The 13554-nt window shown below is 41.5% G+C and overlaps 1 protein-coding gene and 1 non-coding gene across 8 annotated transcripts in view; one reads left to right on the top strand and one right to left on the bottom strand.

Moving 5' to 3' along the window:
* The window catches only part of Sesn (Sestrin), a 157555-nt gene that overhangs the window by 130242 nt on the left and 13759 nt on the right, over positions 1–13554 (bottom strand). For 3 of the 7 annotated variants that reach the window (XM_086903386.1, XM_086903387.1, XM_086903388.1), the window contains exons 2-5: positions 8063–8398; positions 6609–7171; positions 4540–5761; positions 3551–3616 (exon numbers count right to left, since the gene is read on the bottom strand). In XM_086903386.1, coding sequence (XP_086759512.1) covers positions 3551–3616; positions 4540–5761; positions 6609–6859 — 1539 coding nt within the window. In that variant the 5' untranslated portion in view covers positions 6860–7171; positions 8063–8398. The remainder of the gene's footprint in view (positions 1–3550; positions 3617–4539; positions 5762–6608; positions 7172–8062; positions 8399–13554) is intronic. The other 4 variants (XM_086903390.1, XM_086903391.1, XM_086903392.1 and 1 more) reach the window with 2 other exon arrangements.
* Positions 3713–3785, top strand: TRNAK-CUU (transfer RNA lysine (anticodon CUU)). Its single transcript has one exon. It is a non-coding gene; the product is annotated as a tRNA-Lys (tRNA).

Here is a 13554-nt window from a genome sequence, read left to right as displayed (position 1 = left end):
GGCAGCAGCTGTTGTTATTTATCGCGACTATGCGGATGAAACGAAGGATTTACACGAGAAATTTCGTTACATCTATCCCTATCCTATCCCTTATTTCACGTAGGTATTCTCCTTTCCCCTTATCCCATGTCTCGCGATCCATTTCACGATCGACCAACACGATAACACCGTCTTCCCGCTCACCCATCGCATAACATGCAATAATTATAAATAATTTATTCGCGCGTGCAATTATCGCCTCCAATTATTTTAACCGATTAAATCTGATGATAATTGGAAATAAGTGTTTAACGTGCTAGAGAGAGGGGGAGGAGAGAGAGAGAAAGAGAAAGAGAGAGAGAGAGAGAGAGAGAGAAAAAGAAAAAGAAAAACTTAAAGGTACAAAGTTTCTACTTAAAAATAATCTCTTATAGACCGTTTGAATTATAATCATATCCGCTCGTACATAAATAAAACATTTATGTACACGGTGTAGTTGCAACGTGCCGTATATCCAGACGTGATTTGCAATCCACGTGACTGCAAATATCCCGACGTCAACGTTGAATAGCGGTCGAGCAATTGAAAGATGCATAGAAAGAAGTCGGTGACCCCGATCGTTTATACGTGACCCGAGACTTTGTCGTTTGGCCCCCGTTTTAATGCAATTACACGAGAATTCGAAAACGGTGGGTACTAAGATTTGGGGGGGGGGAAGGAGGAGGAGGAGGACGTCAGGGTTCGAAGAGAGGAGGAACCACCCGTTCTCTCGAGACGTGAAGGATGAAGGGGGAGGGGAAACGATAGCGGAAAAGAAAACGGAGAAGGAAAGGAGATTCAATTAGATCCTTAATGGAGCTTGTATACGAGACACTTGCAGCCACTTGCGGTCGCTGGACCGAGCGGCACGACTCGCAATGACCTGACCAGGATTCCTCCTCCCTCGCCCCTCCTCCAACCGAGACGACCGTCGTCCGTTGCCTCTTTCTCTTGCCAAACTTTGGGCATCTCTCCAAGATACCGCAGAAATCGCATACCATGTTAGAAATTCAGGGCGGTTTGAACTTGGCTCGATGCACAGCGCTAGCTGAATTCCTTGCTGCACAAGCACGTGAGATTGGCTAACTCCTGGGGAGCTATTCCGGAATTCTTGCAGGCATTTTACCCTGAATTTTTTCGACCGAATTTCCGTGTCGCGCGGAAAAATTGTTATCGATTAACCAGCGAGGAGAGGAGAGGAGGAGGAACGCTTCCCTCAAGCGCTTTGCGCTTGTAAACTCTAAGGTTGTTGAATCTTGTGGCTGGTAATGCGATGGTAATTGCGATAAGGGTGTGCAAATGCGAATAAGGATAGAAAAGAAAGTTTTCTATGCGAAAGGAGGCAACGAGCACGATTCGAGACAATTTTAATTTCGTTCGTAAATCTTTGATCGAAGATGAAAATAATTCGATACGATCGAAGGGATAATCTTTCTTGCGATATAATAAAATACGTGAAAATGAGAACGGTTTGCATTACATTTACATTATAAATATCGCATTTATGTAATATTAAAAGAAAGAAAGAAAGAAAGAAAAGAAAAGAAAAGAAAATAAGACGCATTATTATAATCGGTTCATTAAAAATATTGTCTGATAATTTACATTTTAAATAAATTTTTACCAACGCAACAACGATATATATTTATATAACGAATGAAATGCAATTCTAAATAGATTCGCAATGCAAAATGAAAATGAAAGGTGAAGTAATGTCAATGATACGTAATGTCATTGAAATTGTATCGTTGATTTGATGTTTGAAGTTCGTATAAAAATTCATTGGCAAAATCGTTTCGAGATACGTAAGATTCTTTGAGATCGTTGTATCATTGGAATTTAAAGTTATTTAAAGTGAAGGAAGTGATTGTATTATTGAAACCAACTAAAATCCAAAAAAAAAAATTGAAAATCAGGATAAGAACAAAAAAAAAACAAAATATGAAAAATAAAAATGATAATAATTTTTATACATCGTTTGAGGTTGTATTAGAAGATTAAGAAAATAGAAAAATAATGTAATTTCAAGTAATTAATGCTAAAGTATATATTATTCAAAGAAAAAACTTTATTTCGTACTTACCTGATTTTATTATTTTTCTTTAGCACAAAAGATAGACAACGAAAGATAACATGTAAAATTTTGAACGGCACGAAGTAAAATATTCACTTTTCATGCGAAAATCAACCGTAAGAGAAAGATCTTAGAACGACATCAGAGAAACAACTGTACACTCGATACAAATTGTCGACAATATGTACGACATATATTATAAGGAAAGATTAAGACGCAGAAAACTGTCAGAAACTGCAGAAAAATATTTCATAGAGAATACAATATTTTTTATTTCACTCGCACATACGCGTAATAAACATGTAAAAACATGTTTCATCAGATATATGAAATGTAATTCATTCTTAAAGAAGAATCGTAATCAAATTTCATTTACTTGTTCGTTTTTCTGCAAGATCACATATTAATATTATATGGAAATAATTTTTTATTATTGTTTAAATTATATAATTTAAGCATCGTCATTTTTATTATCTCTTCGCTAATTCCATTATAAATATAATAGGATTGTAGTATATTAATTAAATCGAAAGCCGGAGCAGTTGGATAAAAGCAAAAATATTTAAAATATAGAGACGGAGATTATTTGATATTGTATTTAATTTTGTAATTTATTCCGCTTACTGAATTTAATTGGCGCGACAATTTGCGCGAATACTCACATACAGAGCCATCTATCGATTACCGTAAGAAATATTTCAAATAACTTTTTTAACAGATATATAACTCAAAAATCGTTACGTAAATATATATGTGCATGCAAATGATATTTGACAAACGAGAAAGCTTGTATCGTGAAAACACAAAATTGAAAAAATTATCTGTACAAATCAAATTGGATGGTATAATGAGTGAGCGAATCTCGTATATTAACGTAAATGTTTCGATCGTAAATCTAAATATTTTCATATATTACACGTTCGTGATATAATTAATTGTATTTAATTATATTTTAATTGACTTAACCGATAAAGAAGATTCCTTTAACTGACATATTGTAAAGAATTGTACTTTAAGCGGCAAGAATACCTAATTGTTCTTAATTAGACTAAATTGAAGGTTACCGGGGGACAAGTAAATGTGAATCAATCCATGGCATCGTCCTTCTCTCAACCAATCGTGAGGATCGTTTTTACCGACAACTACCAATCATAAGGCAAAGCTTATCGGCGCTACGAGCGCCAATTCAATGTCCTAGATTAAACAGACTGTAATCGTTTTGTTTTTCTTGTCCTGATATTCGTTAAAATTTCAGAAAACATTTATTTCGATCGTCGATCAACTTCTTTTCTCATTAATTCAATAAACATTCTTAAACATTTCATATATCTGATGTTGTTTCACGTTCAATCAATTTCATTGTAATATTTATTAAAGAAAATAATAGATATTAAAATATTAAAAAGGGACGAAAGTATATATATAGCGAGAAACGTGTTATAAGTAAAAAGTACTTACCTCGGACGTAGGGACGAAGGCACTAGGTCCATCGAAAGCTGGCACTGGTACTGGAAGTCCTCTATCCTGTAATAATAATAAATATCTCAATCGTTTAAAATCTTATTATCTCCTCGATGGCTAATGGCTAATTTTTCTGAAAATTAGGAATTTTCAACGTTAGCCCGGCTAGCTCAGTCGGTAGAGCATGAGACTCTTAATCTCAGGGTCGTGGGTTCGAGCCCCACGTTGGGCGAGATTTTTTCTCTGTTATTCAAAGAATAAAACGAGCAATGTATCATAAAAATATATAAAAGAAAAATCTATGACTCATCGTGATAAGAAAAAAAGTATTTAATGCAGCTTTTGTTTGAACCTTCGGTTTTATAATCAATTATGTATCTCACGGTACAAGTCATAGAGAGAAGAATAACAACTATTGATCAGGCTTTATACATGGTAGGGCTTGTTGTGTTATTGATTATAATAAAAAACAACTTCCAAAACGCGAAGAGAACACAAATAGGCGATACGCGCCGCGCGCGGGGCTATAAATATTAGAGAAGAAGTTTAAATACGTTTATTAACGAACATAGCAAAATGAACGAATCCAAAAAAAAAAAAAAAATGGTTAACGCACATATTTTCAAGCCACGATTCTCTCAACCTATTGTTACATAAATAAAGATAATTAAAATAACTCCATTAATAACGCAAAGTAATCAAACTCCGATGCATAAAATAACACGTACGTATCGGAAAATCATTATTATTATTATGATAGTTTTCGAGTTCTTTGTATAAAAACTTTACAACGCGTGTATCACATTACACGTATTTTCACAATTTTATCACATCGAGAGAATGAATTAAAATAAAAATATTACGTTGATATTTATTTTTCGAGTTATAGGCAATTTAAGTTTGCAAGTTGTAAACGCCTGTTACACCAACCAAGTAACAGCCGGCTACTTACGTACGTAACAATCAAAGATTTAATGTACGCTCACCTTAACCATCTCCAGAATCTCCGCGCACTTGATCCTAACATTCTGGAAGGGGCAGTTCACGCTAAGCCTCAATATCACCGGTAGATGCAGCGTCACCAGGCTCAAATACTTATTCGCCTGTGCTTGCCTCGGCCCATCCAGAGCATTGCCCAGATTAAGCATCCTACCGACGTCTCCGGGCGTGACGTCAGGACTCTCCAACACCCTGCCACTCTTCGAAGAGACATCTTCGTCCTGGGAGAGGGGTCTCTTGATCTGTCCAGCGCTGAACTTCCGTTCCTCGTTTTTCCGCAAATAATCCTGCGGCAACTCGGCACGAGTGCAACGGATCCGGCCGTCGTCCAACAACGCCTCGTCCTGATAGATCTCGAAGTTCTTCAACTTCGTGTCCTCGGCACGATTGTCGTCCTGTCTGTGATATATCTCGTTCGCGTTCTCGTTCTCGAAACCGTCCAGAGTGTTGAACACGACCCCGTCCCGGTTCCTGATCGTCATCTCGGTCTCGTCGAAAGAGACATCGTCCACGCTGTCGTAACAGGGGCGTTCCCGCGGCAGGATGTCACCCGCCTTCGGGCGGAAGTTCAAATTCCTGCGGTCGAAGTTCGCGCCCAAGTTCTCGTCGAATTTCGGGCTCTTCCCGTAGATCCTTATATCGGAGTCGAGCTCGTCATCCTCGAGCTGCTTCTGCTTAGCTCCTTTCACCTTCACGTAGTTCTTCGCTCTTGGCCTATCCTCCAGACACGCCTCGTTCAATCTCTCGCTCGAGGACGAGCCGAGGTATTTCCTCTCGCTCTCGCTGCTCGACCCGAATCTCGCCGCCTCCGACGTGTCCTTAAACCTTAGACACCTGTCCTGAGAATCGATCTTGAAACCTTTGCCCTCGTCGGACGAGGTCGAGTGGCCCGACCTGTAACTCTCCACGTCGGCCACGTATCTTCTCCTCTCGTTCGGCGTGCCGTACCCCGTTTCGTTTCCAACGCGGCCGTCCACGCAATCGAACGAGCCCGATGGATATCTCTCGGAACAGTCGAGGCTGGTATCTTCGAGGAATGCGGGATTCTCGGTGACGCTCTGGGGAAAGAAACCCTCCGTCCTGAACGTGTCTTGAAGCAGAGGCTGCTGGATAGGTGGCTGGACGTTCTTCGGTGCCGACTTGGTCGGTGATCGCTCCACGCTCATGTCGTATCTTCGCGTGAAAGGTGAAATGAAGTGTCTATTAGAGCTTCGCGAAAACTTAAGTTATTAAAAATGGTCAGGAATAAAAATTCGTGCGGAAGTGAATGGAAAATGTTATTCGCTTGTATAATGTTATTCGACAGACTCTTCTCTCTTTCTTTCTTTCTTTCTTTCTTTCTTTCTTTCTCTCTCTCTCTCTCTCTCTCATTTAATAAACCCTGATCGATTATTATGTATCGGTGAATAAATCTTTCCAGTATAATATACACGTTGAAACGTACGCGCCACTATGTTATTATCCATAAGTTTTTTTTTTTTTTTTTTTTTCGAAGACGATACGGAGAATAAATATTGAATTCCAAGAAAATTATTAATACCAACGATCTTAACGGTCGAACGCTGGAAATTTATAGACATTATGATATACGGTGGGAATATTTCATCATTTCATTTTGTTTTTATCGTTAAACAAAAAAAAATCAGAATAATTATAAAGAAAAAAAAAAAACAATCGCGCGCTTCTCATTTAATCAACTTTTCCTATCTATATATCAATGCATCGAGTAGTAATTTTCAGTGTTTTTTCAAATAAATATATATACTTTACATCCATCGAAACAAGACATATAAATAAAAATAGCTTGGATTCACACACTGGAAAACTGCAACACTGTTACAAAATCTAGACTCGAAATATACATATATATATGCGCACGATTTAAATTAATACGAATCAACGATTCATCGTATAACACATATATATTTAACTCACTGCATTACCGTATATATATATATACACTTATCGCAAAGCTGAACGACAAATGATAGGAACGATAAAATATCGACGCATGCAATAATTATTGTATCGATGCTTTTACATATACAGCACTCACCTTCCATCCTGGCTCTTGAACTTGCCACCCAGGTTCTCCGAATCCTCCATCTCACCGGTGTCGTCCGAATGATTCGGACTACCAACCCCTCCGAGCCATCCCTCGACCGTGTTCCTGGCCGCCGCCAAGGCGATGTTTCTGGCAGCTTCATCCCTCGCGCACAAAGGCGCTAAAAATCTGCTAACGATCTCGACCTCGTCGTCCTTTGTGGAGGTGCCGCTTCCCGAGGAACTGTTCGGATCTCTGTACATCTCGTCTTATACTTTCTCTTCTTGATTCTACTCGTATGTGTGTATGTATATATATATATATTTTTTATTATATATATATAAAAATTTCTCTCTCTCTCTCTCTTTATGGCCGTATTACACACCACGTATGCACGATATACAAGTTCGTTCGTCGTGATTCTGACGACAAGCGTTCGCTATTTAATTTAATCTAATCTAATCTGCTTATGATACAAGGGTGACTCGTGTAGTCGAGTAGTTTCCCTCGGATTTCCCGTTTTTATCCTTGCTCGCGCTCGGCCTCTTGAGCGATTAACACCGTGTGCAATAAAGCTGCAAAACAAGATGAAACGATCGTTCGAAACGATTCGTAGGGAAAGAAGAGGGAAGGAAAAAAAAAAAAAAAAAAAAAGAAAAGAAAAAGCGAGATCGCCAAGATCGCCACACGCAAACCGTTCGTAGCCACTTATTCGAATCTTAACTCTTATCGGGCAAGGACGAATTGTCGTCAGAGATTCTCGAATTTCTCAAATATTACGGCTGGCCAAATCAAAGCCAAAGGCAAATGTTTGAATAATCGTCGTCGAAAAAAATAAATAAGGTAAATAAGATAATTCGAAAAGCGAGCGAGTTTCCAGGGATTGGAGTCGGAAGAATTGGCGGGTTTAAGCGCGGTTTTGCGCCGAGACGAGATCCCGTAGAATCAGGCCTCGTACAGAAGAAGGTTCTATACGATAAAATTAGAAATTGTCGCGACAGACAATCGTCACACGTCCCGTTAAGGGTCGATTCGAATCGATCCTCTTTCACCGAATCGATCGATCATTCGTTCGTATTTTTTCCACGCGTAGACTCCCTCCTCCTCCCCTACAATCAGTGAACAAAGGAAAGGAAGGAAAGAAAGCAGAGAGAGAAAAAGAAGAAGGAAGAAGAAAAAGAAAAAGAACGGGGAGGGGGGAAAAAATGAAAAGAAAGGCTCACGGTACTATCCTCGGATAATTACGGTCGTTTCGTCGCGTTTCACAGTGAGAATCGGCCGTAAAACTCGTTTCTCGAGGATTTTACCGGCGGTGCACCTCGGGAGTCGTTTCAGGGCGATAGAAAGTAGGCGGTGTCGGCTGTCGAGCGATCGTGTGGCGATCTAGCGCCGTTCAACTTCGTTCCAGGGAACTATCCAACAGGGGAAAAGAAAAAGAAAGCCAGGTTGATCCTAAACGAGCGCACCTTCGAAAGGAAACGATCGATCGGGCGCTTCTTTTCAGGAACCGATCGATCGCGTCGTCTTTCCCTCTTTCCGATTATTATCCTTCCCTTTCGTTTCCTCTCCCTCTTCCGCCTTTCTTTCTCTTTCTTTCTTTCTTTCTTTCTTTCTTTCTTTTTTTTTTATTCTCCACACGTGTGTTGCGGTTATCTGAACGGCAACGGTGTTACATTGTTCTTTACATCGTTACAAACGATTCCTGGAACGCTGAAACGTCTTCGAAATTCGAAATTGGAACGGGACTGCCCTTCGTCTCTCCTGTGTTCACCGCCACGTCGCGACGTTAATCCATTGGACGTCTGGAACAAAGGAGGGAAAAAAAAGGTTAGGGGGAATAAAGTTGAGTTTTATGGTTCGAGATACTTGTTCTGTATCGGCCGCTCACTGCGGCTTACGTAACGTTGTTGTAACGATGTTACGTCGCGCTTACATGAATGAGAAATATTAACGGTTGGCCGTTAATAAAAGATAATTAATCGTTACGAGGGAACGTATTCCTATTCGGTTATCGAATGACACAGGTTATATAGAGCTTTGACATTATCAAGTTCAAAGACCTCGATATGCATTTTTCAAAACCGTCGCCTTCTTTCTTTTTTCTTTTTTTTTTTCCCTCCAAACTATCACGCTCGCTAATAATAATTTTAACCGAGGAATAAAAGATTAATTGTTATCGCAACGCGAACGACGATGCACCAATGACATTGCAAGTTCCAAGATACGCGCTTTCCCCCGATATGCATTATCACGTTTGCGAACAAGTTGGCAAATTGGCTGCCAAATAAAATATCGATCGATGTATATATATATATACATCGAATTATTTTATTACATTCTCGAAAAAAAATCTCACATAAATCGAAAACGAATCACCATTTTCGAAAGATTCGAAACGAAATGGTTGCCCCCACGCCATCTATCCCCATCGATTCGAAAGCCGGCCGCTTATTGAATTTCAATTTAGCTCCGCGGCTTAATCGTCATCGATCCGGCTTAATATCCGTCCGAGGCAAAAGGTAACACGCTCACGGCAACGTAACCTAAGGCTAATAGGGAAGCACTTCTCCTCCTGCGAGCAGATTATCGTTTCGATCGGACCATTACGCAATCGTAAACGATCGTAAAGCCGGAGCAACTCTGCCTTCAGTTCTGAACTTCAACCGCGTAATCAGCGTCGCATTGTGCCGGTTAATTCCTTGCAACGGATCGTTTGTTACCGTTTACGAGCGATGCAATTCCTTCTTTCTCCCCCCTTCTATCCCCGACAACGATTCGATCGATCTGTTGTCCGTCGCGAGTATCGATCCAACAACCCGTCACTCGAGAGACTCGAACGGATCGATGCAGAAAATAAAAAGGAGAGAGAGAGAGAGAGAGAGAGAGAAGAAGAAGAAGAAGAGGAAAAATTTTCATCGCAATGGCAGGGAAAAGGCGAGAGAGAGCATCGCTATCGGGGCCGTTTACGCAATTAGTCGATGTCAGCCTGCGCCAGTCTTCCTCTCATTGATTGATCGACCCCCGCGGGAGAAGGCCTAGGTCAAGGCCACCGGGGTCAGGAAATAAGAGAGGTCGCGTGAACGTTGCAACTTGTCGAGAAGGGGAGAGCCGACCTGTGTCGTGGAGAGGATGAAAAAGGAAAAAAAGGGGGGAGGGGTGGATTCCTCGAAAGCGAAAGAGGAAAGTCGACGTAGTGGCTCGAAGAAACGTTCTATTTCGATCTGTTTGTAACGTCGCGTAATAAATTTAACGAAAATAATTCGAAATCCACTAATGTCTCTTCCCTTTTTTTTCGATATTTTTAGGTTGCTTCTAGAAGAATATAACTTTTCAATCGATCAATATCTCGATTTCTCTCAGAATTTTTCTCTACAACTGCAACACGAAATTACGCAGCGTCTAACCGCATGTCTATCGTTAATCGATAATCGAGGTGGATCGACCAATACCGGACGTTGAGGTGAGCGGAAAAAATGGATTGACAAGAGTCAAAAGGCGGAAAGGATATCGGATATTAACTCAGCTCGAAGTCTTGAAGACACCGTTTCCATTTCGAGTAATAAAAAAGGAAAAGCCTCAAAGAATTCGATCCCGAAACGCCACGCACAATCCCGCTGAAATTCCACGTCCCCTACACAATACTCCATTCTTCTATTTTTCTCATTTTTCCTTTTTCAACTCTCTCTCTCTCTCTCTCTCTCCTTCCTCGTCCACGAGATCAATCCGCTCGAGAGTCTTTTCCGCGGACCATCGATCGTTGCACTCGATACGGCGAACAACGGCCGCGTTCATCGTCGGGTTGTTCCTGATTTTTAATATCCCGGCAATCTCCCTCGTTTCCCGGAAAATCGATGCCCCTCGAAGAAGCGGGACAAAATTCACGGAAACGTGGATAAAAGGAAAGGAGGAGGGAAAGAAGAAGAAGAAGAAGAAAAAAAGGTGAAAAATCGACGATGGAGGAGGAGAGCGTGGTAAGAAAATAGAGTCACGCGCGCGTGATGTAAACGATGCGGCGAGGCCTCCACCACCGGAGGAAGGAACGAAAGGAGGGGGAGAAAAAGGGTACGAAACGGCGTTTTCTAACATTTCTTCGAGGCGATCTTCGAGAACGATCTAAATATTTATAATTCCCCCAAAGCTTAACTCTTGCCCCTCCTCCTCCTCCTCCTCCTCCTCCCCTCCCCTTTCGCGCCGCTATGAATTATTAATGTCGCGGTGCCTGCTACTGTACGCTGGTGCACGTTGCCATGCATTTCTGATACCGTGTACTTTGTCTTCGAGATATAAGGACGGTGAGGGCCTCGCGGATATACGGGCGCGATAAAATGATCGTCTCACGTGCCGGCGGCCATTAGAATTATTTAATGAAATTGAGACGAATCAGGGGGGTCGCGATCGGGTCCGCGCACGATCGAGATCGAAATGCACGTTGGCCTGCTCAGAATTTCGGCGCGTGTATTATAAGAGAATAATAAAATAACTTTTTTTTTTCTACCACGAGATACCATTGAAAATGTAAATTTGTTGTAACCGTGTCTTTTTTAAATTAAAATTTCATCGATTCGAGAATCGATAATAATATCATTCGAATGAATTTTTCAAAGAGGAGAATTTTCCAAGATTGAAAAAGTTGCGTGAGCCAAGTTGAAACGGAAGAAGTTTGAAACTTTTGGCCGGTGAGAGTATCATAGATCGTTATTTCTACTCTGTCTTTGGAAATTAGAAATCGATTTATAGATCGTTGGAAAAACGAATTCATGCGTGTCTGGAAAATTTTATCGAAACTCATCTTTCTCGAATTTATCCTTGATTAACCGTGATAGAAAATTCTATCGATCGATCTATCAATTTCAAACTCGGAGGGGGATCTTCGACAATATTTCTTCTCTATCTATCTCCTCGTTAACGCGTTGAAGAATTATCGCGGGTGACTCTCGAAGAAAACGCAATTTCTCCGCTCGCATATTTATAAACCGGCTATCGCCGGGTTTCGACGCACGATCGCGTTACGCTCGATCGTCTTCCCATCGCGCTCCACGTTTCCCTTCCCTCGATTCGTCGATCGACCGACGAATAATCCGATTAACGAAATTCACGTGCACCTGTAACTCACCTCCGTTGAAACGTGGTGGGAAGAAGAAAAAAGAAAAGGAAGAAAGAAGAAAGAAAGAAGAAAGGCAAGAGAGAGTGGAGCGAGGAGGGGAAATTTTTAGGGGAAATTAATATAAGAGAGCCGAAACGTCGCATCGTTTCGACGAGATCTCCCCGGATAAACCGCGTTGTTTCACGTGGAATATTCCTCGAAGTTCGCGGAATAAATAAGGTTACGATATTTCTCCTTATTAACGAGGTTGCGCGAGACCAATGAGCAAACCGCGTCTGCATCCTACATCTATCGATACGCGCTATCCGATCCCTTTGTTGCGCAATTCTGGATGAAGGCAGAGCGTTGCCGCGCACGGTCAAAGGAGCAGCCAAGTTCTCCTCTATCCGCAACAATTTTCTACAACAAACACCGAAAGAAAGAGAGAGAGGCATGTCGCTAAATTCGCGACAGGCGGTTTAAAAAACAGAGATTAGAGGAAATGGTTAGCTCGTCCGTGTTGCTGAAATCATATGCACGCCGTGTATACCTTCGCTAAGAGGGAGATATTCACCTGTGGATATCCGTGAACTCGGCCCCGATCGATTCGGCGATAACCATGTCCTTCTCCACGACAAAAAGCTTGGTGAACGCGAGGCGTCGTTACGCCCGTGCTTAACGCGAAAGCGGCGCTTACGACCTCGCGACACGCGAGACACCCGCCCAGATAAACGTCCAACCCTTTTCCCCGAGAATTAGATTCTCTCTCTTCGTCGATGATTCGCAAAATCGATAATTAATCCTGTGCTTGGTTTATTCCGATTCGTTGTCCAGTTCCAATTGTTGTTATTTAAACAGCGATCGATCAGTAAACTGAACCTACGTATCGATAATTTCGTCGTAAATTTCGAACGAGAGAGGGAAGATTAACTTAACCGTTGAAGGATTCGAAAATAATCCGACGTTATCGAGGAGCATCGAGTAATCAGCGAGAGGAGAAACAGGGTATCAATGTTTCCTTGCCTGTGTTAAATCCACGATAAACGAGATTCCCGTAATGAAGGATCGATAAGAAATCTCGCTAATAATTCGCCCAACGATTTCACTTTGCCTCCACGTTTCATTTTAACCGTGCATGCTCCACCGTTTCGGTCGACAATCGAAGAAACTTGGTGAGAGCTCGGATAATTCGTTGTTATTTCGAAGCCTCGTTTCGAAAGGGGAGGAGAGAGGCACAGAGAGAAAAAGAGAGAATCCCTCCGTGCGAAGAAATATATTCGTAAACACGGGGAGGGAAAATGTCGAAAATAATGTCCTTAATATAACCCGGCCCGCCTATTCCCACTTTTCATTAACCTAAAATTACCTCGCGATCCAGCAGATATTCTTGTGCTGCACGCGATACTTGTTGAACGTTTTTATGAACGCCCTCGAACAGAGGAGGGGGCAATTGAATCCTTATGGATTTAAACGGATGACCGTTCCCTTTTGCACGTAACAACGAGTGCAGCAACAACGGTGTAAATACGCGTGGGTCGCGCGGGACCGGCATAACAAGTAAGAGAAACGAGAGCTAAAATAATGCGCTTAATATCCCTGCCTTCCATTCCCCGGCTATGCGCCCTCCCCATTCGGGCCAGAGAACAGATGTACTCTGGATGTACCGATGGAGGGATACCATTCTAAATTATGGGGCTGCGGCAACACTTGTTGAGCATTGCTTCTGGCTGCGAATTTTGGGCTAACGTTAATTTCCACCGATTTCATTTCACCCCGTTCAATTTATTTTACAATTTGTTTCGCTTTATTATCGCGAGACCTAAATTTCCAAGAGATTTTATCAATTTAAGAAGAGGGGGGGGGGCAGAGATGAGA

This window comes from Apis florea, unplaced genomic scaffold (genome assembly GCF_048593485.1).
Source record: "Apis florea isolate Af1SG1 unplaced genomic scaffold, ASM4859348v1 contig_2291_pilon, whole genome shotgun sequence".
NCBI lineage: Eukaryota > Metazoa > Arthropoda > Insecta > Hymenoptera > Apidae > Apis > Apis florea.
The sequence above is the reverse complement of the archived record's forward strand: the minus strand, read 5'-3'. Positions and strand labels throughout refer to the sequence as shown.